Source organism: Gasterosteus aculeatus, chromosome 3 (genome assembly GCF_964276395.1).
Source record: "Gasterosteus aculeatus chromosome 3, fGasAcu3.hap1.1, whole genome shotgun sequence".
Taxonomy (NCBI): domain Eukaryota; kingdom Metazoa; phylum Chordata; class Actinopteri; order Perciformes; family Gasterosteidae; genus Gasterosteus; species Gasterosteus aculeatus.
This window is the reverse complement of record NC_135690.1, coordinates 19221901-19247212: the sequence shown is the minus strand read 5'-3', so window position 1 is coordinate 19247212 and position 25312 is coordinate 19221901. Positions and strand designations below refer to the sequence as shown.

General features: G+C 41.9%; 1 protein-coding gene across 13 annotated transcripts; it reads right to left on the bottom strand.

The window, feature by feature from the left end:
• Nucleotides 1–1254: 1254 nt before the first annotated feature.
• Nucleotides 1255–24882, bottom strand: amph (amphiphysin). Of its 13 annotated transcripts, none has more exons than XM_078100125.1 (22): nt 24718–24882; nt 16594–16674; nt 16089–16141; nt 15890–15986; nt 15538–15633; nt 15333–15440; nt 15147–15232; nt 12598–12673; nt 12406–12488; nt 10882–11020; nt 9119–9238; nt 8910–8993; nt 8460–8486; nt 8202–8225; nt 6200–7915; nt 5877–5906; nt 5197–5238; nt 4269–4706; nt 3924–3974; nt 3488–3676; nt 2696–2797; nt 1255–2570 (listed from the first exon to the last, which is right to left on the bottom strand). In XM_078100125.1, the coding sequence occupies exons 1-22, from the start codon at nt 24784–24786 to the stop codon at nt 2466–2468; spliced, it is 3816 nt and encodes a 1271-aa protein (XP_077956251.1). In that variant the 5' UTR covers nt 24787–24882; the 3' UTR covers nt 1255–2465. The 13 variants fall into 13 exon arrangements, with proteins under 13 accessions (XP_077956251.1, XP_077956252.1, XP_077956253.1 ...); XM_078100126.1 differs by having other exon boundaries at nt 6200–7912; XM_078100127.1 differs by having other exon boundaries at nt 9119–9232.
• Nucleotides 24883–25312: the final 430 nt, after the last annotated feature.

Below are 25312 nucleotides of genomic sequence, written 5' to 3'. Positions count from 1 at the left end.
AGACGTACCTGAGCTTGCTGTCCCGTATCGCCTGCCTTGTCGGGTCCTCACAGTTCGTGCTGAACTATTATTGTCCCGTTGCTAACCTCTGCTTTAGCCAGCATCCTGCTGACGCGAGCTGCCTGCTGTCTGATGCACTCTCCATCGGCCTGGACCTCGTTCTCTGCGCTCACCGGGATTCCCTGTTGCCGGCCAAGTGACCGCATTCTTCAGTTAAACATTAAGAGACTTTTTGTTTGTGAAATCGCCTTGTGGCCACCTGAGTTCTATTTTTGCCTTGGCCTTCCTGAGCTCATTAAAAGAGACTTTACCTTTCTTTGCGTTTGGGTCCTCTCTCCTTCACGACCATAACACCGGGTCCCTCCCTGGGCCACGCCTGTCTGAGGGTTGCTTTTCAATCAAGCGCTCAAAGAATACAGCCCAACGTGGGTGGTAAACTCCATCTAAGGCTAAATACTGGCGCAAGATCGATAGTCAAGTACCTTAAGGTAAGTTGAAAAGAACTAATTTTTATTCTTTAATATTGACAAATGAAGAAACAATTGGGCTCCAGCAGAAGGGGCACTTTTCTTATCTAGGGCAAAAGGGCAGGTGCTTGAGCACCACCAGGGGTCTATCTGTGCACATGCTCCCATGCAGCTACCACAGCAGGCTTCTTAAAGGGGAGATATAGCGCACCTACAGACAATTCTGAGAGACGCGCCTGCCGACAATTAAGGCTAGAAAGCCACTCGTTAAAATAAGGCAGGCAAGCAATAAAACCTCATCCACCAATCCACAGCTAACCCAATCATTAAAACATGGAAACATGACGGAATTCAAAGCATGCCGATACAACTATCAAATATTGCAGTATAATTAAAACAAGGTTGTGACACCTAGCCGGTGTTTGTTTTTTAATAGTTTCAAAATCAGAGCAGCACACTGGTATTACAGAGTGTATTTTATTAATAGTACGATTTATGAGCCGGGTTAGGAGTTTGTTTTTAGTATTCTACAAATGCCAGCAGTCCTCTTAGCCTGCAGAGACGTCCGGTCCATTAGCGACTCAGCCAAATGTACGTAGGTCCATTCATACCAAAAACACAGCAAAACCCCGCATGAATGACATTAAAGTTGACAGAAAGCTTTGATCTCTCGTCCATATCTCCCACTCTCCTCTCCTCCTTTTTCTGTTATTTTTTTTGTAAAGCCCCGTCCCCATCTGCCCTCTCCCCCAGGTGACAGCGAATGACAACCAGAGTCAAAAATCACTCCAATCTTTGATCACCTTTATTGAAAGTGCAGTTCATATTCGCAGAATCAAGTTTCAGGTGACTAGCACCTCCTTATCAAAAGTTATTTCAAAGGCCCGTGAAACTGGTTATCATCCCTAATCCTGTCCCCGGCTCTAAGTTATTTTACATGGGAGCTGCTATATCAAAGGAAGGTCCTACACTATACATGCAGGTCCTAAGCCCTTGTAGGGATACAGACACAATTATTACTTTCATGACCACTTATTTATTGACCACAACATAATTATGTATGGAATGTACATCACAAATAGGTCTAGGTTACACTTCAATATCAAGGGATTTGACATCCTATTTGCTATATTAAACTACTCTGGAGGAATGTGGAGACCTATATCAACATACATTGGTCATTGCATTTGTTAATAGCTCACCTGTTCACTTAAAGTTTTGTGATTGGCTGTTTTATTGTAAGACCATTTTAATAAGACATGTGACAAACATCTAAGCATGAATATTTGCAATTGTGGGAAGATTATTTTTTGGGGAATAAATTGCCATGATATTTGGAATTATCCATGTTGGAGGTGCACTGCTTTGTCAATACTCGATGATAAATGTCTCATTAGTTTGTGAAGGAAAAAAAAAAGCAACACTTGTAAGTAAATTAACTCCTCACATATACTAAAAAATAAATTCACCACATACGGTTAACGGTGAAATAGAAACAGTCATTGATAAAAGGTATACAGTAATGACACGCCTGAAAATAAAAAAATTCATGTAACACCAAAGAACATTTAAATAGAACTACAGATTCTTGAATAGCAGAACAACATACGTACAACACACTTGGTGCAAAGAAGGTTCAGTATCTTTTTTCGCTTTCTGAAACAATATATTTTTGTTTGCATTAATATGTAGGGATTGCAGCATTCCCACAGCATTATACTTTTTTCTTTCCAGAAAATCAAAAATTACAACTCAATTGCAGAGAAAGGCTGACCGTACTATCACATCATGCTTTGTAATTTTGGGAATAGTTTTACTTCCTATGAACTTCAACTTTCTGAAGTTTCTTTATGTTGCAGAGTTTATAAGCATCATGTTTACCAGCAGATGGCTGTGCCAGGTTAGAAGGTGTTTTAAGAATTGGCTAAATGCCAATTTGATAGCTTGGACACAGATGTGTCAAACTTCTGCGTTCTTCTTATAAGTCGAATAGACTTTTTACTCCAAATGCTGTGTGAAGTTTTCCGGGAAAAGTCCTCTGTGAGCCCCAGCACCAATCGTTAACCACTCACTTTCTCTGATTCCTGTGAGCCAGCCGGCATCCTGAAACAACAGCAACAAAATGAATGTCAGCCCTACCTACTGTGGAAATTTTGTTCATTTCTTTCTCTCCGGATTGTAGTCTCCTTTTAACTACCGGACCAAAAGGTCTTCCAACCGTTTCTTACCTGATCCTCTGCTGAGGCAGTGGGAACCACCAACACCACATCACCTCTTTTCAGTTCCAGCTCATCTGAATTTGCTGCCTCAAAGTCATGCATTGTCTCCACCTGCAAATAGAAAAACATCCCCCCCCCGCCCTCTGCTGACCACAGGAAGACCATGTACACCAGGGGTATCAAACTCATTTTAGGTTTGGGTAAGCGTGGACGGCCGCCAGGGAGGACACATTCATTTTCAAGCGGGCGCTGCTGCCTGGAGTAACGCCGTGGTCGAAAAGGTCTTAACGCAGGGGTCCCCATACTTTTTCGGCTCGCGAGCTACTTTTCACTAAACTTTTCAATCCAACTCATGGCGTTCGCCCGAATAATAATTACGAGCAGTAGCAGTAACCAAACGGAACAGAAGCGCTGCATACCGGGAGGACAAAACGTATCAATATTTACGGTTGTATACATGTAGCCCTATGGGAAAAGTGGGGTCCTGAAATGGTGTTTGGTGGTTGTTTATCCTCATGTGACGTAATTAATGTATCCTGTTTGTTGAAAAAATTGTATTGGTGGAGAGGTACCATAGCCCAATGAAACGGGGGGGGAGTGACGTTGAGAGAGGTCCGCGGGACGAGAAAAGGCGCTGGACGTGAGGAGCGGAAAAAAGAGAGAAAAGTCCTCTGGCAGGCGGCAGTGGACCCCCCGGCGGGCCCAGTTCGGCCAGCGAGTTTGACACCTGTGATGTACATTATATATATTAAAATAGTTTGTGTGCATTTTTCTGCATTGTCTATCTGGGGGATGCCCCACCTTGTAGAGGAAATCATCGGGGAGTCCTGACACTCCACCAGATGGACTCATGTGTTTGATGGTCTGGTTTTCCAGTGTTACACCATTGTCACTGATGGCTGTGGGAGAGATGATGTCAGCATCCCGGTCATCATCTCCTTCGTTACTGGAGGCAGGCTCGATTACCACGGACGGTATTGGCATTTTTTCCTGAAAAAGACAACAATAACATTCCAATTTTATATATATTATTTTTTATAATAATAATAAAAGAATAAAGCAAATGTGCTATACCTAAACTACATATAAATTAATGTTAGCTATTGTGTGAGGGTTAATACTTTCTGACACTTGATTATTACTCACCCATTCACATTTCAAACAAAATTACAATTAACTTGAATGCTTTTGATGTTTGCTTCGATAACTAGTCATAATAAAGGATAATTATAGTTACCGATGGAATTCCCTCAACACGAAATGTTTTAGCATTGCTGCCAGGAGCAATCTGTTAGCAAATAGAAATCATTTAATCAAAACAGGAACACTAACATATGGAGTTTGAGCTGCGGATTAGTTTAAATCTGCATGTTCACACATATTCACATGCATGTTTATTACTCAGTTTAAGCTGCGTATTTTGGGCAAACAATGTATTTCAATCAGGCAAAAACCGGCAATATAAAAAGAGTTCCCATAATTCCCAAGGTTGGACATGGTTAGGGTTCAAATAGAATAGAATGATAATAATGATGATGATGATAATGGCGAGTTTGTATTTAGCTTTTGCATTTCGACTCACATCAGGCTCGCTTTTGTTGCTAGAACTTCCTGGAGTATCCTCCTCACCAACAGAGGGCCCACCAAGTTCCTCTACCTTCGCTCCTACTGGAAGCGCCTCACCAAAAGAGCCTAGAGATGAAGACTTTTCACCAGCAGGGGGAGATGGAGGACCTTCACCAGCAGGGGGAGATGGAGGACCTTCACCAGCAGGGGGAGATGGAGGACCTTCACCAGCAGGGGGAGATGGAGGACCTTCACCAGGAGGGGGAGATGGAGGGCTTTCACCAGCAGGGGGAGATGGAGGACCCTCACCAGCAGGGGGAGATGGAGGACCCTCACCAGCAGGGGGAGATGGATGACCCTCACCAGCGAGGGGAGATGAAGACTTGTCTTGTTCATCAGCAGCTTCTCGAACTAAAGCTTCTGGAGGACCATTTGAGTCTGCAGGACCTTCATTCTTTTAGAAAGAAATATTTAGGTCAACCCTAAAATTGTTGATGCAGTTATTTCACAACAAACTTACTGTAAGGTTTGGAATTAAAAATGTGTAAATGGACCATTCGTGAACACTTATCCAGACCTCATTTCAACTTCCATAAAAGTTGAAAGTAACATGCACAAATCCTTTGATTTGCAAATCCACAAATGTAAGCAAACGTCATTAAAAACAAATCTTGAGCAGCATTCCAACAATAGAAGATACTTTCAGTTTATTAGTATAAAAGATTATCCTTTTATAGCTTAATTTGAACAGCTTCCCTTTGGAAACAAATTAAAAGTATACAGAAGTGTTTGTTATTTTTATAATAAAAAAGAGAATCGTCCCTCTGACAAGATTCTGAATCTGAAAATTGATCCACAGTACTGATCATGCTTTTCCAAAGAACTATGGCTTAAACAATTAAAATACTAACCGCTGAACATAAAAAGAAATTACTTAAACTCACCATCTCATCAAAATCAGCAAAGAATGATTGGCCAGTGGTGTCCTTCGGGGAGAATGTGTCAAAAGAAGGGAAAAGACAAGAGTCAAAATTAAGTCACAATCTGGAAAAACATGATTATTTTCCATTCAGAGGAGGTAAGAAAACAGAATATGAAGATACAGGACATACAGGCTGAGATGTAAGCATGCAGTTTGGTTCAACGTCTACTTTAAAGCCATGACCATGAGTAGTACCCTAAAAGCAAAACTTACAATAAAGTAATATCAGGAGGCCCATTGAATTAAAATACCTCTGAACAATCTGCAACTAAAAAATGTGACAAAAGCTGTAATCACAACAGCTGAATGCAAACTAGTAATTTAAATGTTTTGATGAATGTTGAAAAAACAATAAAATCATTTCATAGTCAGCACGGCTCTTAAGATTGCAGAATGTCTCCACCCGCATGCAATGATAACTGTGTACATCATGTCAGCTGATAGAAGATGTCTGCCTGCTCCGAAGATGAAGATCTTATGGAGTAGCCTTGATGCATGACTTGTATGTGTGCCAATTGTGTGCCCTGTTTGCAAACATTATTTAATAAATGTTCTGTTTAATGATTTTTACACCGGTGTCGAGTAGGACATTTTCCAACAATGGACAATAAGCTCAAATTCAAGTTTAGTTTGAAAGATTACCTGTGAAAATCCATTAAATGTACTGATCACCTAAATTGAATTGCAAAGACACAAATTATTATTTGAAGGCTCCAGATTAAACAAGCCCAATATGAGATAAGGATATAGTAAGGATGGACTCGATGTGCAAATAAAAGTATGAACAAGCAAACAAAGCAGGCAATTGGAGAAGTGGGAGGAGCTCAAGCTGGGATCCAGGTTTCAGGACAAATATCACTTTGGTTCTCGTACTGTGGGAAGGTAGAAGACGGAAAATGGGTTTCATTTTTTCTATTCTAACCTATACTAATCTACCACAGAGAAGACGTGAGGAAGTCAAGTACCTCTTCCTTTTCTGTATCTAGCTCTTGGTACAATTTCCCAAATCTCCGGTTTGCAGTCTCATCTTCGGACATGTCTGAATTTTCTGGTTCTTTGGGAATTCTGGTAACGATTACATCTTTAATTCCCACGGCTGTTCCAGAGACAGCAGCAGAAGCAAAGTTTTGTTGAGAGTCGAAGCCACTGTTGTGACTAGCCTCCTGCCAGGACATGGCGTTGGAGGCAGGACACTTCATTCCTGAAGAAGCTGCTGGGAAAGTGTTGGCAAAAGGATCTGTATCCCACCCACTTCTTCCAACCCAGGAGGGCACAACCCCACTTTCTCCTGTGGTCTCAGCAAAAGGATCAAATTCAAAACCCACCCCCTTGTCTCCAAACTGTGTCTGAGCAAAAGGATCTGAATCAAACCCACGTCCTCCCCTTGTTTCAACAAAATTATCTAAATCAAACACCCCTCCCTCTTGTGTTTCAGCAAAAGGATCTGAATGAAATGAATCCATCCCCTGTGTTCCAGCTAAAGGATCTGAATCAAAGAAACCTCCTCCCTGTGTTTCAGAAAAAGGATCTAATTCAAACTCACCTCTTTCTTGTGATTCAAGTGAGTGAACTGAATCAATTGCACCTCCTCCCAGTCTTTCAGCAAAACAATCTGAATCAAATGCATTTCCTCCCTGTGTTTCTGCAAACACCTCTAAATCAAATGCACCTCCTCCCTGTGTTTCACCAAAATAATCTAAATCAAACGCACTTCTTCCCTGTTTTTCACCGAAAGGATCTGAATCAAAAGCACCTCCTCCTTGTAATTCAAGTGAAGGATCTAAATCGAACACACCTCCTCCCTGTGTTTCAGCAAAAGGATCTGAATCAAACGCTCCTCCTCCCTGTGTTTCAGCAAAAGGATCTGAATCAAACGCACCTCCTCCTTGTGTTTCAAGTGAAGGATCTAAATCAAACACACCTCCTCCCTGTGTTTCAGCAAAAGGATCTGAATCAAACGCACCTCCTCCCTGTGTTTCAGCTAAAGGATCTGTGTAAACTGATTTGAAGTCAGTTATTTCTCCTGGCAGCTCTTCTTCTGAACAGTTTATTTTTGTTCCATTACTCCCTGGGGAACCTTGTTTCACTGTTTGAGACCAATCTATGCCATCATAATATCCCTCTGAGACATTCAATGGGGGGGAATCTACATATGAAAGTTCATCATCCGCACTCGGCCAATCTCCCCCTTGACCTCCATCTCCCCACTCCTCAGCAGTCTCATACTCAGATCCAGACCAATCTGGAGACCTGGACCACTTGTCCTCTCTGTCCTCTGTACAGTCCTCAATCTGTTTACCATACTCATTGGTAACTATTAGACCTGGGGTGGACTTCCTGCGATCTTCCCGCCCTGCATCTCCCACCGAGTCTGACTGTCTTGTCTCAACTTCATCAACTCCAACTGAAGAGGGATGAAGGTTGGTGTTAGTTTGAGAGTTCCAGCTGCTAACCTCTTCCGCTGCTGTGGCTACCTCTCTGTCCTGGGAAGGGGTAGCTTTGTCTGCACCTGGCTGCCAGACGTCTGTTTGGGGCAAGTCCTGGGCCCCCCCTTGAACCCTCCCCTGTGCCCCCTCCAGCCCTACAGCAGGGGCCTCCACTCCTGGAGAAGTATCTTCATTTGCCGGCAAAGAACCGAAGTCGGCAGACCAGTCGGCGACAAAGTTGGTGTCTGCAGCCTGCTTGGGAAAGGCAGGCAGTGTTAAATTTTGACCCCCTCCCTGCTCTGAACCTATACTTCTAATTCAAACTGGAAAACCAGTGCATGCAAATACACAGTGTGTGTATTAAAGACCAAAATGAGGATCATGTGAAGATCCAGAGACAGGTTGCGCATAAAATACAACTATGAATATGCATCTCTCAGTTTTCTGCTGAACAAATCTCAGTGAATTCCTCACTGCATTCAGTACGATCCCTTCTACTCTGGCTAAATTCGGTCTATCGTAAAATAATGTGTGTACTTACCGGTTCAGTTGTTTGCGCATTTGCCTGAAAAAAAATCAGAAAGGGGTAGAAGATGGTTCAGACACACAAATACCGTGTGTCCTGTATTCTAATGTATTTACCTATGCACTTGGTTTTAGTGTTGAATTGTCCTATAATTAATAATTTCATTTTTTTCATTCATACCGTATCTTCAAATATATATCTAACTTTGAATATGATCACTGTGCAGTGTATAATCCTACTTTTTAATAACTATAATTAAGGCAGAAGACTTACCGCCCACATATCCCAAGGCACAGCCGTCTGAAAGAAGAAGGTTGTTCATGTAACTCATAAAATAAACCACATTTTAAACAGATAACAGATTAATATCAACTGGGATGGATGGGAATGATAAACTGGACATTTGACGGACTATATTCTTGACTGACCCATGTAGTGTTCTACAGTTTTAAAACAAAACCCAACAGATTCCATAATCATAGGATCAGTGACCGCTCTAACTGAGGCAGCGTCAAATGACATATGCTGGGATCCGGTGTATCATGTAAATCGGCAAGTTTTAATGGTGATTTATTTCCGTCTCTTAGTCACCAGACCACTTTGTTGGTGCAACTTGGGGTTCTGGCATTGCTTTTTCCAATCAAAAAGTTTTCTTACACTGTGGTTCAAGCTGTTGCCAGGGAAATGTGAATGTTTTTTATCTTGCGGGCAGTTAAAAACAACCTGTGGTATTGGAGAAACACTTTCATCTGGCTGGAAAGCATCGAAGTCCATGTCAAGAAGAGATTCTCCTGGTCTTTCATTAGGCTGCGATCAAGAATAACGACAACACCACAAAGGAGATAAACATGTGTATAAATACACACAAAGCACATATTAAGTGCATGCATTTGTTCTTAAGAATGTTATTGACGGTAGAAGAATCCACAGACCTGTGATAGGGAAGGTGCTGGTAAAAAATCCCCTCCAAATAGGTTGATGATCTGCTCTTCTGCCACCTCCTTGGTAGGTGTGGCTTTTGGTGGTGGAGGTACCGGCGGCCCCTTCTTAAGCTGCCAAAAGAAGTATGTTGTTTAAATTATAAAGTCCTCTGAGACTAATGAACGATACGTGCTTTTTGCCTATAACTTATAGTAAAGTATCATACTGCTAACTCTCTTAAGTTTCTACAGTTTATCCGGAATGCTGCTGGAATGGTACCAAAAAAAAACATCTTAAGGAGCTTATAGGACCATATTACCCCATTAAAGAGCTGCACTCCATGAATGCTAATTTTTTTATTTCAGCCTAACACATGTTCTGTGAAATTTGGTTAGAACATGACACATTTTAGCACATATTCTTGCTCATCAGCTGGCTTCCTCAACATTCAGTTAAAAGGTTTTTTGCAGCCAAGCCACACCAATTTAACACCCCTTCATGTTTGGTGTTGGCATGACACATACGTCCACATATATACAACAACATCACAGATGTGAAACACAAACACACAAACACACACATTTGTCCAAATGACAAACCTGTAAACACTGTTGAAGGCTAACAGTCTGTCCCTCATGACCTTAACAATAAAGTCTCGTGTATTGAACAGCTATACTGTGATTTATTCACTCTGCACATACATTAAAACAAGCAAATGTCACATGTTCACTCACCAGTTAACAGACAAAAAGGGAGCAGCAAAGAAAAACAGTCACATAAAGTTACTGTAATGTTCCAACAGTTGACTAAACCAACAAACAGATCTGAGGAAAGTAATAATCTACTGGTAGAGAAGTTAAAACAGTAATTAAACAATCACTATTAAATAATAACAGTTTTAATATGAGTATGTATATATATATATATATATCACTGTATATTTTTAAATCACTATACAATTATCTATACAATTGTCCATTCCACACTGAGCGTACAGCAACTACTTTCTTGACCAGTCCGCTGGAACTACTTTCTTGACCGGTCCGCGAAATATTGTCTGACATGAAAACAGTAAAATAAGGTTGGGGACCACTGATCTAAACAACTGCAATAGTAGGGTTTAAAATCTGGTGACAGCAATAGTGACAAGTAATGCATGTTAATGAGATAAGATAAGACAACAGAATAACTGTTAAACACGTGTGTTTCGGATCAGAGCGGCAGCTCATTTAACACATGAGACTCCAAGATTAATCTTAGCCTGGCTGTTAGCCTGGTCTGAAGCAGGCTAGCTGCAAAGAATAAATAGACCAAGGTTACTTGGTTGGGTTTAATTCAACCTGCTTTCATGCAACCAAGTCAAAGCTAAATTCATCCCGAATAACGTGTATCCCAACTTAATCCCTTATCCTGGTTTCCTGCAATAGCCCTCTGGATCCAGTTAGGATTAGATCTCCATGCTATTATTATGGGATGAGATCTGGATACATTTAGGGTAACATCTAACCGGGATGGATATCTGGATCCAGTTAGAATTAGATCTCCCTCAGAGATCTTCCTCTGATGGAGATCTGGATCCGATTAGGGTTAGATCTAACTGTGATAGCGATCTCGATCAAGTAGAAGAAGCATATATCCATAATGTGAACCTGAATCCTATTAGGATTCAATCTAATTGTTAGTGAGATCTACATCGTTACGGTAACATCTACTCGTGCTGGAGATCTGGATCCACCTATTTAGTGAATCTGGAATCATTAAGCATGAGATTTACCTGTATAGGGGATTTGGGCCGCGGTGGTCCAGGTGAGACAGGACGGAGCATGTGATTAGCGATGGCATCTGGACTCTCAGGTGGACTCTCGTCTTCTGTTGGTGATGGGGTTCTGGCCAGTCTTAGTGGTCCTGAATCACTGAGGGACGAGACAGAATTCACAGTATCATATGGTTGCAAAATCTTCTTATGGCCAGTGTCAGATGTTACCGCTAGGCCCCTGTATCGCAGATATTCTGATGAAACAAGAAATTGACATGGTAAAAGTTGACTTATCTAACTGACCTAATATCATTCCATTTAAAGCACAAAAGTCAAACTCGTGGCCCGCAGGCCAGATCCGGCACGCCGGGGTGTTCAGTGCTTAGAAACATGGCCAAAGTAAGGAAGGCTGAAACCCGACCAATCTGAAGACAGATTTTTCAAAGGTTGTATGGCCTGATGAGATGAGGGTGACTCTTGACGGACCAGATGGATGGGCCCGTGGCTGGATCAGTAACGGGCACAGAGCTACACTTCGAATCAGACGCCAGCACAGGTGGAGGTATGGTCTGGTTATATTAACGATGAGCTAGTTGGACCTTTTCAATGTGAACATAAAATAAAATAAACTCCCAAATCTACTGCCAGTTTTTAGAAAACACTCTTCTTTAAGCAGTGGTACAGGAAAAGATATAAGACCATGATTTCAATGCAAGACAATGCTCCACCGCACGCATCGAAATACTCCACTGCGTGGCTAGCCAGTAAAACCTTAAAAGGGGAAAAAATAATGACAAGGCCCCATTCCTCACCTGACCTAAACCCTATTGAGAACTTGTGGAGCCCTCTTAAAACAGGAGATATACAAAGAAGGGAAACAGTACACCTCTCTGAACAGTGTCTGGCAGGCTGTGGTTGCTGCTGTACAAAACGTTGATCGTCAACAGATCAAGAAAACTGACCGGCTCCATTAATGCCAGGCTTATTACAGTTATTAAAAAGAAGGGTGGTTATATTGGTCACTGATTTTTTATTTAAATGTATTAAATGTTTATTTGTACATTTTGAGTTGTTTTGTTTATTATTCTCACTTTAACCGAACAGAAATGAACAAGTGAGATGGGAAATCTTTTGTTTTTCATTTAGTTACATAAGAATGCCAAAACCTCTCTTTTACTTTCTTAAATATTCAGGTTTGGTGTTTATTGTTATTTTGGATCGACCGAGAGCACTGCAGTTGTTGAATTATACAAATAATCCTCAAAAATACAAAATAAGAATTGTGCCTAATAATTGTGCACACAGTGTATTGTTTTATAGACACTATAACTTCACATCATTTTGGAAGACATATCACATTAAAAGACACTGAGGTCATTGATAGAAACCAATATTACCAAGAATGTCTTAGGAACATTTTCAAAGCATTAGATCCATCAGAAAGATGATTCAATCACAAATAAAAATACACACTTTCTATGTAATAATCAAATTATTTCCTTTTTTTATCAAACTACTATAATGTTTTAAAATGAAACTGACCTTGGGGCTCCTTGGATGGTGAACATTTTGTCAGAGTGCTGCTCAGCCAGTTGTGTCATCACCTCATACAGCTGCCTGCATACCTGAAGGGTATCATTGAGAAGAAAGGTTTCCCTCTCCACATGTAACATATGCTCTCACAAAGTGCCCATAGCCCATTGGTCTGTCTCTCACACACACACACACACACACCTGAGAGATCTCGCGGTGAAATCTGGCCTCCAAATTGGTCACACTCTTATAGGTGCTGATGTAGAATCCAACGCGGCTACAAAAGAAGATAAAGAAAGTCTGTGACTCTTAGTAATTTGATGTTTCTCCTGACCAAATTTATTGGTTAAACTCATCTGCTTTTGCAATGATTCCTATTTGGATCCCCACATCTTACCACAGGTGAAGTGTAGGAAGAAGCAGTGCTAGTTTTGTATTTGGTTAGTCAGTTAGTTCATGATCATCTAATGTGAATCAAACACAAGCCAAGATTTGTGTTTCCAAGAGTGATTGCCACCAGTCAGCCCACTGGCCGATTTAGGGATGACTCCTGTGTAGTAAATGAAACGCCTTTTTGGTCAAATTACTTGACGGAATTAATGAATAAAACTATTTGCCTTCAGAGTATCTGCTGTGCATGAACCGCATGAAGGTGGAGTCAACAACTACATATAAAAGTACATAATAAAGCCTATTGTTTATGTCTAATTATCTGTTTACACAGAATGAATAGAAAAATATTATGAATATTAAATGTAGACTAGTGTTGATATTTACATGTGATATATTTATTATTATTAAAATAAGGATCACAGGATTGATTACAAGCCCGTCGTCCTGACCTCCATGGTCATGAAGTCCTTTTAGCGCCTTGTCCTGTCCTACCTTAAAACCTTTACCGATACACTACTGGACCCCCTGCAGTTTGCCTACAGAGCCAACAGGTCTGAACTTAGGCAAGGATCCTGTTTATGGGTTAGGGTTAAGGGTTCAGCTCTGCATTTAACACCATCATCCCGTATTTGCTGCAGGACAAACTTGTCCAACTGCACATGCCCGACTCCATCTGCAAATGTATCACAGACTTCCTTTCTGACAGGAAACAGCACTTGAAGCTGGGGAAACATGTCTCAGCCTCTCAAACCATCAGCACCGGTTCCCCCCAAGGCTGCGTTCTTTCCCCTCTGCTATTCTCCCTGTACACAAACAGCTGCATCTCCAGCCACCAGTCCATCAAGCTCCTGAAGTTTGCGGATGACACCACCCTCTTTGGACTGATCTCTGGTGGGGACGAGTCCGCCTACAGGTGGGAGTCTGACCATCTGGTATCCTGGTGCAGTCAGAACAACCTGGAGCTCAACGCTCTAAAGACAGTGAAGATGGTTGTGGATTTCCGGCGGAACAGAGCCCCACCATCCCCCATTACCCTGTGCAACTCCCCCGTCACTATTGTGGATTCCTTCCGTTTCCTGGGCTCCATCATCACCCAGGACCTCAAGTGGGAGCTGAACATCAGCTCTATCACCAAGAGGGCTCAGCAGAGGTGGTTCTTTCTGAGGCAGCTGAAGAAATTCAACCTGCTAAAGCCAATGATGGTCCACTTTTACACGGCCATCATGGAGTCCATCCTCTGCTCCTCCATCACCGTCTGGTACGCTGCAGCCAAAGCCAAGGACAAAGGCAGGCTGCAGCGTGTCCTCCGCTCTGCAGAGAGGCTGATCGGCTGCAATCTGCCGTCCCTGCAGGACTTGTTCGCTTCCAGGACCCTGAAGCAGCTAAAAAGATGGTAGCCGACCCCTCTCACCCCGGACAAAACCTATTTGTGCCCCTTCCATCTGGCAGGAGGCTAAGATCCATCAGGACTAAGACCTCCCGCCACACCAACAGTTTCTTCAGAGCCCGGTCCCCCACCGACTGACTCTGACATTCCACCGGTCACTTTCTTTCACACTGCACACGTCACAGCACTTCGATAGTGCACTTTATTTTAAAATATTTTTTAACTTTTTAAACTTTATTCTCTTATTTTATACTAACCCATAGCATTATTCTACTAACCCATAGCATTAGCATTTTATTTTATTTTATTACTTGTGCACTGCTGTCTTGTTGTTTATTGTCACACTGTCTGCTGTCACGCACCAACCGCCAAGTCAAATTCCTTGTATGTATGACATATTTAGGCAATAAATGATTCCTAATTCCTGACATGGAGAGCCAGGACTCGAACCGCCAACCCTGCGGACCCTCCCTACTCCATGCGCTACGGTTGCCCCCTTTATTCTATTGCATTCTTATATTTCTCCAATTCACCAAGTCAAATTCCTCTATGTGTAACATACTTGGCAATAAATCGCTTCTGATTCTATTCTTTTCTACAGACCAGATGCTGGATTGTTAATTTGAAATTTTAATGTCTCCTCTTGGCTGGGGCCCAGTTACTTAGCATGAGTTAATCAAACTGCACCATCCAACATGGTGTAAGAGTTAAATTGGGTCATCTTGTTTACACATATTTAGCATTGGCTAATTAGATACAAATTCTGAACATTAGTCAGTGCTGTTCAAGTGAAGGGGAGAAGAAGAAAAGGGGGAACTTGACGGTGAGGTTGGAGGGATGCTGTGGGAACTGGACTAAAGTGTTAAAGTTAAGAGGAAAATCCCGAATGTGTTGGACGGAATTATTTCCTGATCATACGCTCACATTGCTTACAATGGTATAACAGGTGTGTGTGTGAGATGTTATTCACCTGTCCCAGAGAGTCGGTAGTTCATCCTGCAGGCCGACGTTCAACTCCTCAAACACTTTCTGCGCCTTTTTCAACTCTTCATCTGCCTTCAAACGATAACAAGTCTGTTTAATAAAATTAACTCCATATATAATGTGAAAAGTTGGTACAACATCTGGTCCCTGAAGTTATCATACAAGGACTCACCTTCATCATTTTACGGTCATTTTTCATGCCTGACACTTGCAGAGTTTCTACGTGATGACGAGCACTGTCGTAGTCAATCAATTTCCGACTTCTTTTGGCCACACGGGTCTGAGATGTCACACGTTTTCAGGTTTTAGATGTTCAATGACTTCCTACATTATCACTAGCATTGATTTTTTTAATCAAAAGACAAGGTGTTTGTTACTTTGAGGTCAGGAAACTGTAGCAGGTACTCGTCCAGGTTCAGCAACGTCGAGTCCACCAGCTTGTTATGAAAGTCTTCCCACATTGCGTCACAGTCCTGCGGGAATCACAAAATAACTTCTGGACACCCGTATGTTTAAACAAGACCCGGGCACTTATATGTTACAGTAAGCCCTGGACACCTGTCTTTTACAGTAAGACCCGGATGTTGTATGTTATATTAAGACCCGGAGAGCTGTATGTCAAAAGAAGAACTTGTCACCTCTATATTACAACAAGACCTGGACAGCTGTATGTTACAGTAAGACCTTGACACTTGTAGGTCAACAGGTCAACTGTGATTGTAGTCTGACCTTTCCAATGACCATGATGTCGTCTTTGCCATGCCAGTCTGGTTCATAGACTTCATGCAGAGACTGGGTCAAATTGATGGAGGCCTGCTGCATCCCTGCAGGGACAAAAAGACAGGTTATGTATTTAGGTTTTATATGTGATGTATGAAGTGATTAATGCGTTTTACTGGGACTGAGCAATAAATACTCTTTCTTTCCTTTAATGGCAGACATGTAGGCCTTCATTTCCCTCTGCAGCCGCGAACCTTCAGACTGACAGAACAGACACATTGCTGGTTAATAAGAGACACACATCAGTCAGTATTTTTAGTGAATTAAGATGGCTTCCAGCCTTTCTGAAAAACAGTTTTCTGGTGATTTGAGGAGATTAACTGCTGTCAAGTTCATGCTGTCTAAGATTTTAAAAACTGGACCAAAACAGTGAAGGACACTTCAAATACAGACTGCCGTCTACACAAAGTCAACTACAGACCTACGCCTTTCCAAAGAAGACTACAGATTAGCTTCAACACAGGGTAAACTACTAATTAACTACAAAACTACAGACCCATGTATGCTTAAAGTAAGCTTGTTTTAGGTTGTTTACAGTTCATGGCCAAATATTCAAATGATAAATTAAAATAAATCTGATGGAATTATAGTTCAGCAATTCATTTTCTCACAAACTATGATTTTTTTAATGTCGAGCTGTAAACACCTCTCACCTCCTGTCTCCTGAAGTTGACGACCACTTGTTCAAACTGCTCATCTTTGGTCTCATCTGCTTTTCCCAGTTTCTGGAGCACCTGACAAATTACAAAGTTATACAGATTAATGAATTCTGACATAAAATACTGCCACTTTTTCTAATTAATTCGAACATTAATCCCCTAACAGTTGATTGTGTATCCCAGATACCTCTAAACATCATTAACATACATGTGAGTACAATGCGATATATATAAACATCAGACAAACATGGCTGACTTGACTTGGTCTCGTGTATATAAAGACCTGGGAGCTATTGCACAAAATAAAGAAATCCAGGATAAGTGAAAAGGTGCAGCTTGACTTAGTGTGATCGGCTCACATGTGCTCACATATTTTATCTAAACAGCAGTTAAAAAGAAGGCTCATTTGTCTGGCAGTGGGGGGGGGGGCACCAGCACCATGCAGGCTTCACCCCAGCTGAGGAATTGGCTTTTAAACCAAGGCCTGTGATGGAAGGGATTCAGGATGGGACAGCTACTGTTCCACCTCTAGAAACTGCCCTCTTCATACATTGTCCAGTACTGCGCATCAAACACAATCAACCATTTATACGGAATATGTGGAAATCACATTCTTCTGAGGCCAGGGAAGGTAATAAAGATGTGTGTCAAAGACTTCAGCGCCAAACACACACTTATGAGAGTACAGCAAATAGTGCCTTTATTTACAGGTTCGGCATATATCAACAAAAGAGTGCAGTGCCGTACGCGTGTATGCACTCTTTTGCAAACAGTGGTGGTGTGTGATGGTGAGAGCATGGCTTTGAGCTGTGTAATAATAATAGATTCCATCTCCCATAAATCTATATCTGTCATCCAGGTACACATCGGGAAAAGCTAAAGAGCCTAATCTGTCCCGAAACACCCTCTCACGTCTAAAAGCACGTCTCAATATCAGTGCTTCTCCCCCCTGGGTCTGTCGGACTGCCTGCAACAACTAACCCCCCCCCCTGTCATTTCGCCGTTGTTTATTATCCGCCGGACCTTCTTGACCAGTCCGCGAAATATTGTCTGATATGAGAACGGTTCGTGAGGCCAAAAAGGTTGGGGACCACTGATCTGAACAACTGCAATAGTGACAATTAATGCATGTTAATAAAAATAAATCGGAAGACATTCAGACGTACATGTATATATATTGACATGCCCCTATGAACCTAGTTTGTTGGGGAAACACCAACTCAAAAGCCCCACAGAATGTCACACAATGAACTATTTTGGATGAAATGTGTCTGTTTTCATCCACGTCCTGTGTGCGTCGTAGCTGGGTACCGTTAACTTTAACATGGCAACATCATGTGCGCGGTGTGCGAAAATACAGCCCCAGCATGTAGCTAAACCTAATCTTGCTCCAGAGGTGTTGGCTAACTACAGACCTATTTTTAATCTTCCCTTCCTCTCTAAGATCCTTGAGAAATCCGTCGCAAATGAATTATGTGACTTTCTAGGATGTCGAGTGCATCATAGCACAGAACAGCACTGGTGAAAATTACAAATGATCTTCTACTTGCATCGGATCAAGGACTCATCTCTTTTCTGGTCTTGCTGGACCTCAGTGCCTCATTTGACACCATTGATCATTGTATCCTGCTGCAGAGACTAGAATATTTGATTGGTATCAAAGTACGGTAACTGCACTCAGCTGGTTTAAATCCTATTTATCGGATCCATCCTAGTTTGTGCTTGTAAACGGTGAATCCCTGAAGACCACCAATGTTGGTCACGGGGTCCCACAAGGTTCTGTGCTTGGACCGATTTTATTTACCCTCTATAATGCTTCCTTTGGGCGATCAGGAAACACCGCATAAACATTGTTATGCAGACGATACTCAACTGTATCTGTCGATCAAACCAGAAGAGACCGACCAGCTTGTTAGACTTTAAGAATGTCTTGGAAACATCAAAACTTGGATGACCTGCAACTTCCTGATGCTAAACAGACGTTATCTTGATAGGCCCAGAGCTCCTTCGAAGTCCGCTGTCATGTGACACTTTTTATGGATGGAATTGCTCTGGTATCCAGCAGTACCCTCAAGAATCTTAGGATATGTCCTTCAACTCTCATATAAAGAAGACTTCAAGGACTGCCTTTTTTCATCTATGTAATGTATCGAAAATCAGGAACTAGGGCTGCAACAACGAATCGATGAAATAGATCAAATTTGATAATTAAAAGCGTTGGCAACGATATTTCATTAGCGATTCATTGTGTCGCGCGATTATTACGTCACTCAATGAGCTGCGGAGTTGCGCACGGAGCAAAACTAAAAATGCCGAGCCGAACCCAGCTGATTAAGCTAGCCTTAGCTCGCTAATAACAGCAGTAAAGCCGTTAGCAAGTCTAAGACATGTTTTTATTTGCTCTTTACTCTTACTTTTGGACCTGTTGTCTTGTATATATTTCGTGCTTTGTCCCACATCGGTTATTGTTGACAAATATATTTGTGTGTTGTACTTTTTAATGCTGTCATATAAGGTAGTCCAGTGCGCTTGTGCATATCCTGTGGGTTATACGGTAGTTGATGTTATGCTTGTAAAGGAAGACACACAGTGATCCATTAAATCAACTCAGAAGCCTCTAATGCATTTATTTACAAAAGCCATTTTAAATTCATCTCATAGCACGTGGTTGTTTTTTAGCTGTATGCATTTACTTGCACTACAATGATGGTAATCATTTAATGAATACGCTTCAAGTGAACATGGGGGTGTGTTTGTGAGTGTGAGAGTTTGTGAGTAGTATAGAGAACTAGTTCTGACTTTAAAACAAATCCTGTTAAATTTTCTGATTTTTATAAATTATTATGTTTAAGGAGCAACCTGTAGTTTCCGAAGTATTTTTGCAACGTGAATTTGAAGTTCTGTTTTAAAATAAAGGGTTGGAAATTAAAGCTTTTTAATCTGATTCATCAATTAATCGAAGAAATAATCGACCGATTAATCGATTATCAAAATAATTGTTAGTTGCAGCCCTATCAGGAACTTCCTGTATCAAAGTGATGCAGAAAATTTAGTTCATGCGTTTGTTACTTCTAGACTGGATTACTGTAATTCTTTGTTATCAGGCTGCTCTTGTAAATCTCTTAAGCCTCTCCAGCTGAATCAGAATGCTGCAGCACGTGTATTATCAAGAACTAAGAAAAGGGATCATATTACTCCTTTATTAACTTCTCTGCACTGGCCCCGTTAAATCAAGAATAGAATTTAAGGTACTTCTCCTCACCTACAAGGCACTTGCTGGTGATGCACAGTCCTACCTTAAAGAGCTTGTAACATCGTATTGCCCTACAAGGCAGCTGCGCTCCATAGATGCTGGTTACTGGTTGTTCCTATGGTTTTAAAAAGTAGGATGGGAGCCAGAGCCTTCAGTTATCAAGCTCCTCTTCTGTGGAACCAGCTTCCACTTTCAGTCCGGGGGGCAGATTCGGTCAGCTCTTTTAAGATAAAGCTTAAAACTTTCCTCTTTGATATTGTTAGGGATGGCTCAGGTTAGCCCGCACCAGCCCTTGGTTAAGCTGCTATAAGCCTAGACTGCCGGGGGACTTCTTAGGACACACAAGCTCCTCTCTCAGGCTCTTTTTCTACAATAATCCACGTTTTATTAATGCACATGACTAATTCAGCTTCTTTCCAGGAGATTTTTTGTGCTTTCTCCCCTCGCAGGGATTCGTAGATCATAGTTCCTTCTGGACCCTGGTCCTGACACCTGCCGTGGCCATGCTGACACCTGCTGCTGCCATCATCATTATTATTTCAGATATTAATCATATTACGGTCATCATAAAACAACATTACCCTCTCCTGAAGTCTTTGTGCTTTCCCTCCCCACAGGCTTCTGTGGATGGTGGTTCTACTTGATGGTGGTTCTATCTGATGGTAGTTGTCCATGCAGTGGTCATGCCGTGCGCCTGGCTTGCTACTCGCAATTATTTGAATCATTTCGGTTATAGAAATTGAATGTATTATACATCTTTCACATTGTTCATTCTGTACACATGATAGCCATTGTAGTCTGTCCACCCCGGGAGTGGGATCCCTCCTCTGACGTTCTCCCTAAGGTTTCTTCCCTTTTTTCCCCATGGGAAGGGTTTTTCATTTTTTGGAGTTTTTCCTGTGCCAATGTGTGGGTTTCGGGACAGAGAATGTTGCATGTGTGCAGACTGTAAAGCCCTCTGAGACAAATTTCACAAAGAGGAATTCCTCTGCACTGTTCGCCGCTGTATATTGCATCTGTTTGTTTTACTTCCAAGGAAAAAAATCTCTTACATCTTCAGCTACCGCCTCGGCCTCTTCTGTCTAACTGACTGCAGCTATCGGCGGTTTCGTTTCCGGGGTCAACTTTGTTTACTTCCGGCAAAGTAGCGCTAACTGCGAAATATTCTATCGCATTAATCTCTGACACATTAATTGCATAGATTAACACTATTTTGGATAAAATGTGTGTTTTCATCCACGTCCTGTATGCGTCGTAGCTGGGTACCGATGTTAACTTTAACATGGCAACATTATGCGCGTGGTGTGTGAATATACAGCCATAGCATGTAGCTAACTAGCTAGCTAAGCATCCCAGTGTAGAAGTCTCTACAGAAGCCTTGGCTTCCCTTTCACGCTGGTTCGTTGTCTGATCGGTGCCGACCTGTCCTCAGATGAAGGAACCTCGGATGCAGCGTTCAATTTGACACCAATGATAAATACACACACACACACACAATGCCGATGTGAGGGTTTTCGGGACAGAATGTCAATGTACAGACGTATAGCCCTCTGAGAAAAATTTGTAATTTTGGGCTATACAACATAAAATGAATTGAATTAATAATACGGTTGGTACTGTCCTATAAAAAGTATACATATTCATTACAAATAATACACAGTCGGTGCTGTCCCTTTAAAAGTAAACATATCCATTACAAATAATACAGTCTGTACTGTCCCTTTAAAGGTAAGGAGCATGACTACTTGATGTTGAAAAAGCTAGGTTTCTTTTAGCAGCTAACGTTAGTGCCAACGTCATTTCCAGTTTTTAGGTTTGTCACCCATCCCTTATAATACGGAATCGTCACGTATTTGACAATAAAATAGCGTGCGCCATTTTGAATCAATACAGGACAGGGTTTTTCTCGTATTTTCAGAATTGTCTTCAATGCAGCATCCCGTGCAAATAATTCCCCAATTCTGTGTAGACTCGTCCTATTCTGCCCCTGATTGGCAAATACTCGCTGCCATCGTTGGTTTGATTGGCCCGGAACCTAAAACAAACCGGTCAGTCAGAGGAGAGTGGGTCTCTTGACGGAGTGTCGATTTGAAAGAGTGACAGAGGCACCTCCAGATATCCCCCACGTCCAGCTCTGAAGCGAAAGCGGATGCACAGGTACCGACGACATTCACCGGGGGATTGCAGAGTTGCGCCACACCCCCGACAGCCTCACGAAATACTGCAGTGTCCTCCTTTTTAAGTTTTAATAAAACAATGTGAAAAAAACAAAACAGATAACCAAGTTCATCTCCAGTGTGTTCACCAAACTAAGTTAAATTTAAGGAATCAGAACGGGCTGCTCTCCAATTTACCAGGATTTTTTTCTCCATCCTGGAGATCTAAGGGAGCACCCACACTGCCCCTCTCCCAACCTGTCCAAACCGTCTGTCCCCCTTCCCATCTTGCACTGTCCATGTTTGTACAGTCTGTTTGTGCAGAGAACATCTGGAAAGCCGCTACATGTCGTGCTCTTCATAAAGTTGTTTGTTTATTTGGCGCTTCTGGATGTTCCATGTTTCACTGCTTCAATTGATCAAATGTCTGATCATGAATAATAAATATATACTCATACACAGATTCACACACACATATTAAAACTAGTTATATATGGTCATCTACATATACACATATGATACATAAGCTGATACAGTACATATTGTTTGGTGATGAGGCACTTATACATTTCCCAACACTTGCACAATCGTGTCTGTGATACTTTGCCGGGCTTGTAGCCGTCGCGGGGGGCGGTGTCCGTTTTTGCCATTTGATTCAATTCATGTTCTATAGCATCTCAAATTTGCCTTAGAGGGCTTTACAGTCACATGTGACATCCTCTGTCCTGAAACCCTGACGTGGCACATGAAAAAACGATGGGGAGAATAAAGGGAAGAAACCTTTAGAAAGAGACAGAGGAGGATCCCTCCGCCAGGATGGAGAAACTGTGATGGATGTGTACAGAATGAACAACGTAAAATACGTACGATACGTTCCATTCATACAACAGAAATGATTCGAATATACAGATTATGGTCTTGAACTCCTCATATGTGTTCATGATCATCTGCTTGTCAGCAGAGAAAAAATAGGATCTTCCTTTGAGTTTATTTGCTGCTATTAGTAACAAATGCTTGTTTCGGTGATTCGGTGATCGACCCTTCTGCCTTCTAACGTAGGACGTGCAAACGTGATTATCCGAATGACTAACATCTGGTTTAAATTAACGAGACTGGATCAGCCTTTGAGGAACCTTTGAAGATAACCTGACATTAATCGTTAATTTGAGCTGGCTAGTGGGACATTTGATTGACTTAGTTGAACCACGAACGAGGAATAGGGTTATGGTAAATATTCTTATTTTTATTGTTAAGAAACTACCTTGAGCAAATGCTAACACAGGATCCGAATCAGGATCAGGAATCAGGAAACATTTATTGCCATAATATGTCAGACATACAAGGAATTTGACAAGGAATTTGGCGGTTGGTGCGTGACAGTAGACAGTATGACAATGGACGACAAGACATCAGTGCACGAGTAATAAAATAAAATATAATGCTGGGTTAGTAGTATAAGGCTATGGGTTAGTTTAAAATAAAAGTTAAAGTTAAAAAATATTTAAAAATCAAAAAATAAAGTGCACTAGCGAACAGGAAGTGACAAAAGTGATGAGTGCAGTATGAAAGAAAACGACGGTGTGATGTCAGAGTCAGTCAGTGGGGGACCGGGCTCTGTTGATGAGCCCGACTGCCGACGGGAAGAAACTGTTTGAAGCTCTGAAGACAGTGGAGATGGTTGTGGACTTCAGGAGGAACAGAGCCCCACCCTCCCCCATCACCCTGTGTGACTCCCCCGTCACTATTGTAGCCTTATACTACTAACCCATAGCATTATATTTTATTTTATTATTTTTTATTTTATTCCTCGTGCACTGTTGTCTTGTCGTCCATTGTCGTACTGTCTGCTGTTACGCACCAACCGCCAAGTCAAATTCATTGTATGTCCGATATTATGGTAATAAATGTTTCCTGATTCCGGATTCCTGATGAAACTGAAAAATGCCCGTAGCTGAATAAAAAACAGATTTGTACCACAAAGATTTTGCAATTTATCACTCTTTCGGCGTAACACCTTCCAATGAACATTAAAGTTGACCATGTGTGCTCTGTATTCACGCCGCTTATTACATGTGACTTTGTGGCAATGTTATTTGCTGTACTTCGACTAATATACAAAACATGTATTAATTAGCATCAATTGATTTGACAGATACATGTAGAAGGTGTATGTACTGTATGCACGCATCTTAAATATATTTCCGCAATCCAATAGCCCTCTCCTATATACAACGTGCAGGTAGCTGATCCTGCGTCAGAAATAACGTCATCACGCCACAGACACGCCACAGACCCCCCCGCCCCCTCTCTCCCGACCTTGGGAGCAGGAAAACGCGATCTCACCGTATTTTACGTGAAACACATGCGTAACGTGTGACATAATTGCAAAGGGTTACAATGAATGTTATTCGGTCTGCTTCAGATATCAAACACACCGTCACGATCATTTCAGTTTTATGCGCCGATCTTGACGGAAACATCGTGACGTCACCTTCTCTGTGCGGATCAATATCTGATCATGAAAAAATAACACGAATATCGGAAAAGAATAATAATTATAATAATAATAACATCACGGAGCTCTATAGGTCTGCAAACTCCATCCATGTCCCCATGACCCTCCATCTGTCGACCACCGTCACCACCTGCTTCATCAACCCATATTATTACATCCTCATCATCATCATCCTCATCACAAGCTGCTCTTACCTTCTCTTGCGCGCGGTTCAGCCTTTTTTGCACGTTTTTAGCAAAGATTCCGGTTTTAATTTCCGCCATGATGCCTGCAGAGAGAGATAGGCGGATTAGCAACTAGAAAGAGAGACCAACTGACGGGGGGAGGTGTGCCTCTGTGTGTGTGTGTGTGTGCGCGCGTGTGTGTGTGTGTGTGTGTGTGTGTGTGCGTGTGCGTGCGTGTAGTGGGCGGGTGTTAGAGCAACGACTCAGCTGATTGGATTGTTTCAGCCTACTCTCTTTTCTTTCAATGAAACTGTGTATGAAACACCGTCAACTGAAATAAATGTCCATTTAAATCACATATGTCAAACTCGCGGCCCGCGGGCGGCCGGATATCAGCTCGCCCCCTCCGTCGGTCAGCGCCACCCTCCATATGAGTTTAATGGTCTGGCCCGCGTTCGATGAAGTGGGCAGTATTTGGCCCGAACCTGAAATGAGTTAGTCCATTAGTAATGGACTCTGCTCACTGTTACAGGACCAATGGCTTCCTGTTAGTGGGTGATTGGTTTGGGTTTGTAGGCCACTTGTAGTTTACGGACCTCAATCGGATTTATACATGATTTGGAAA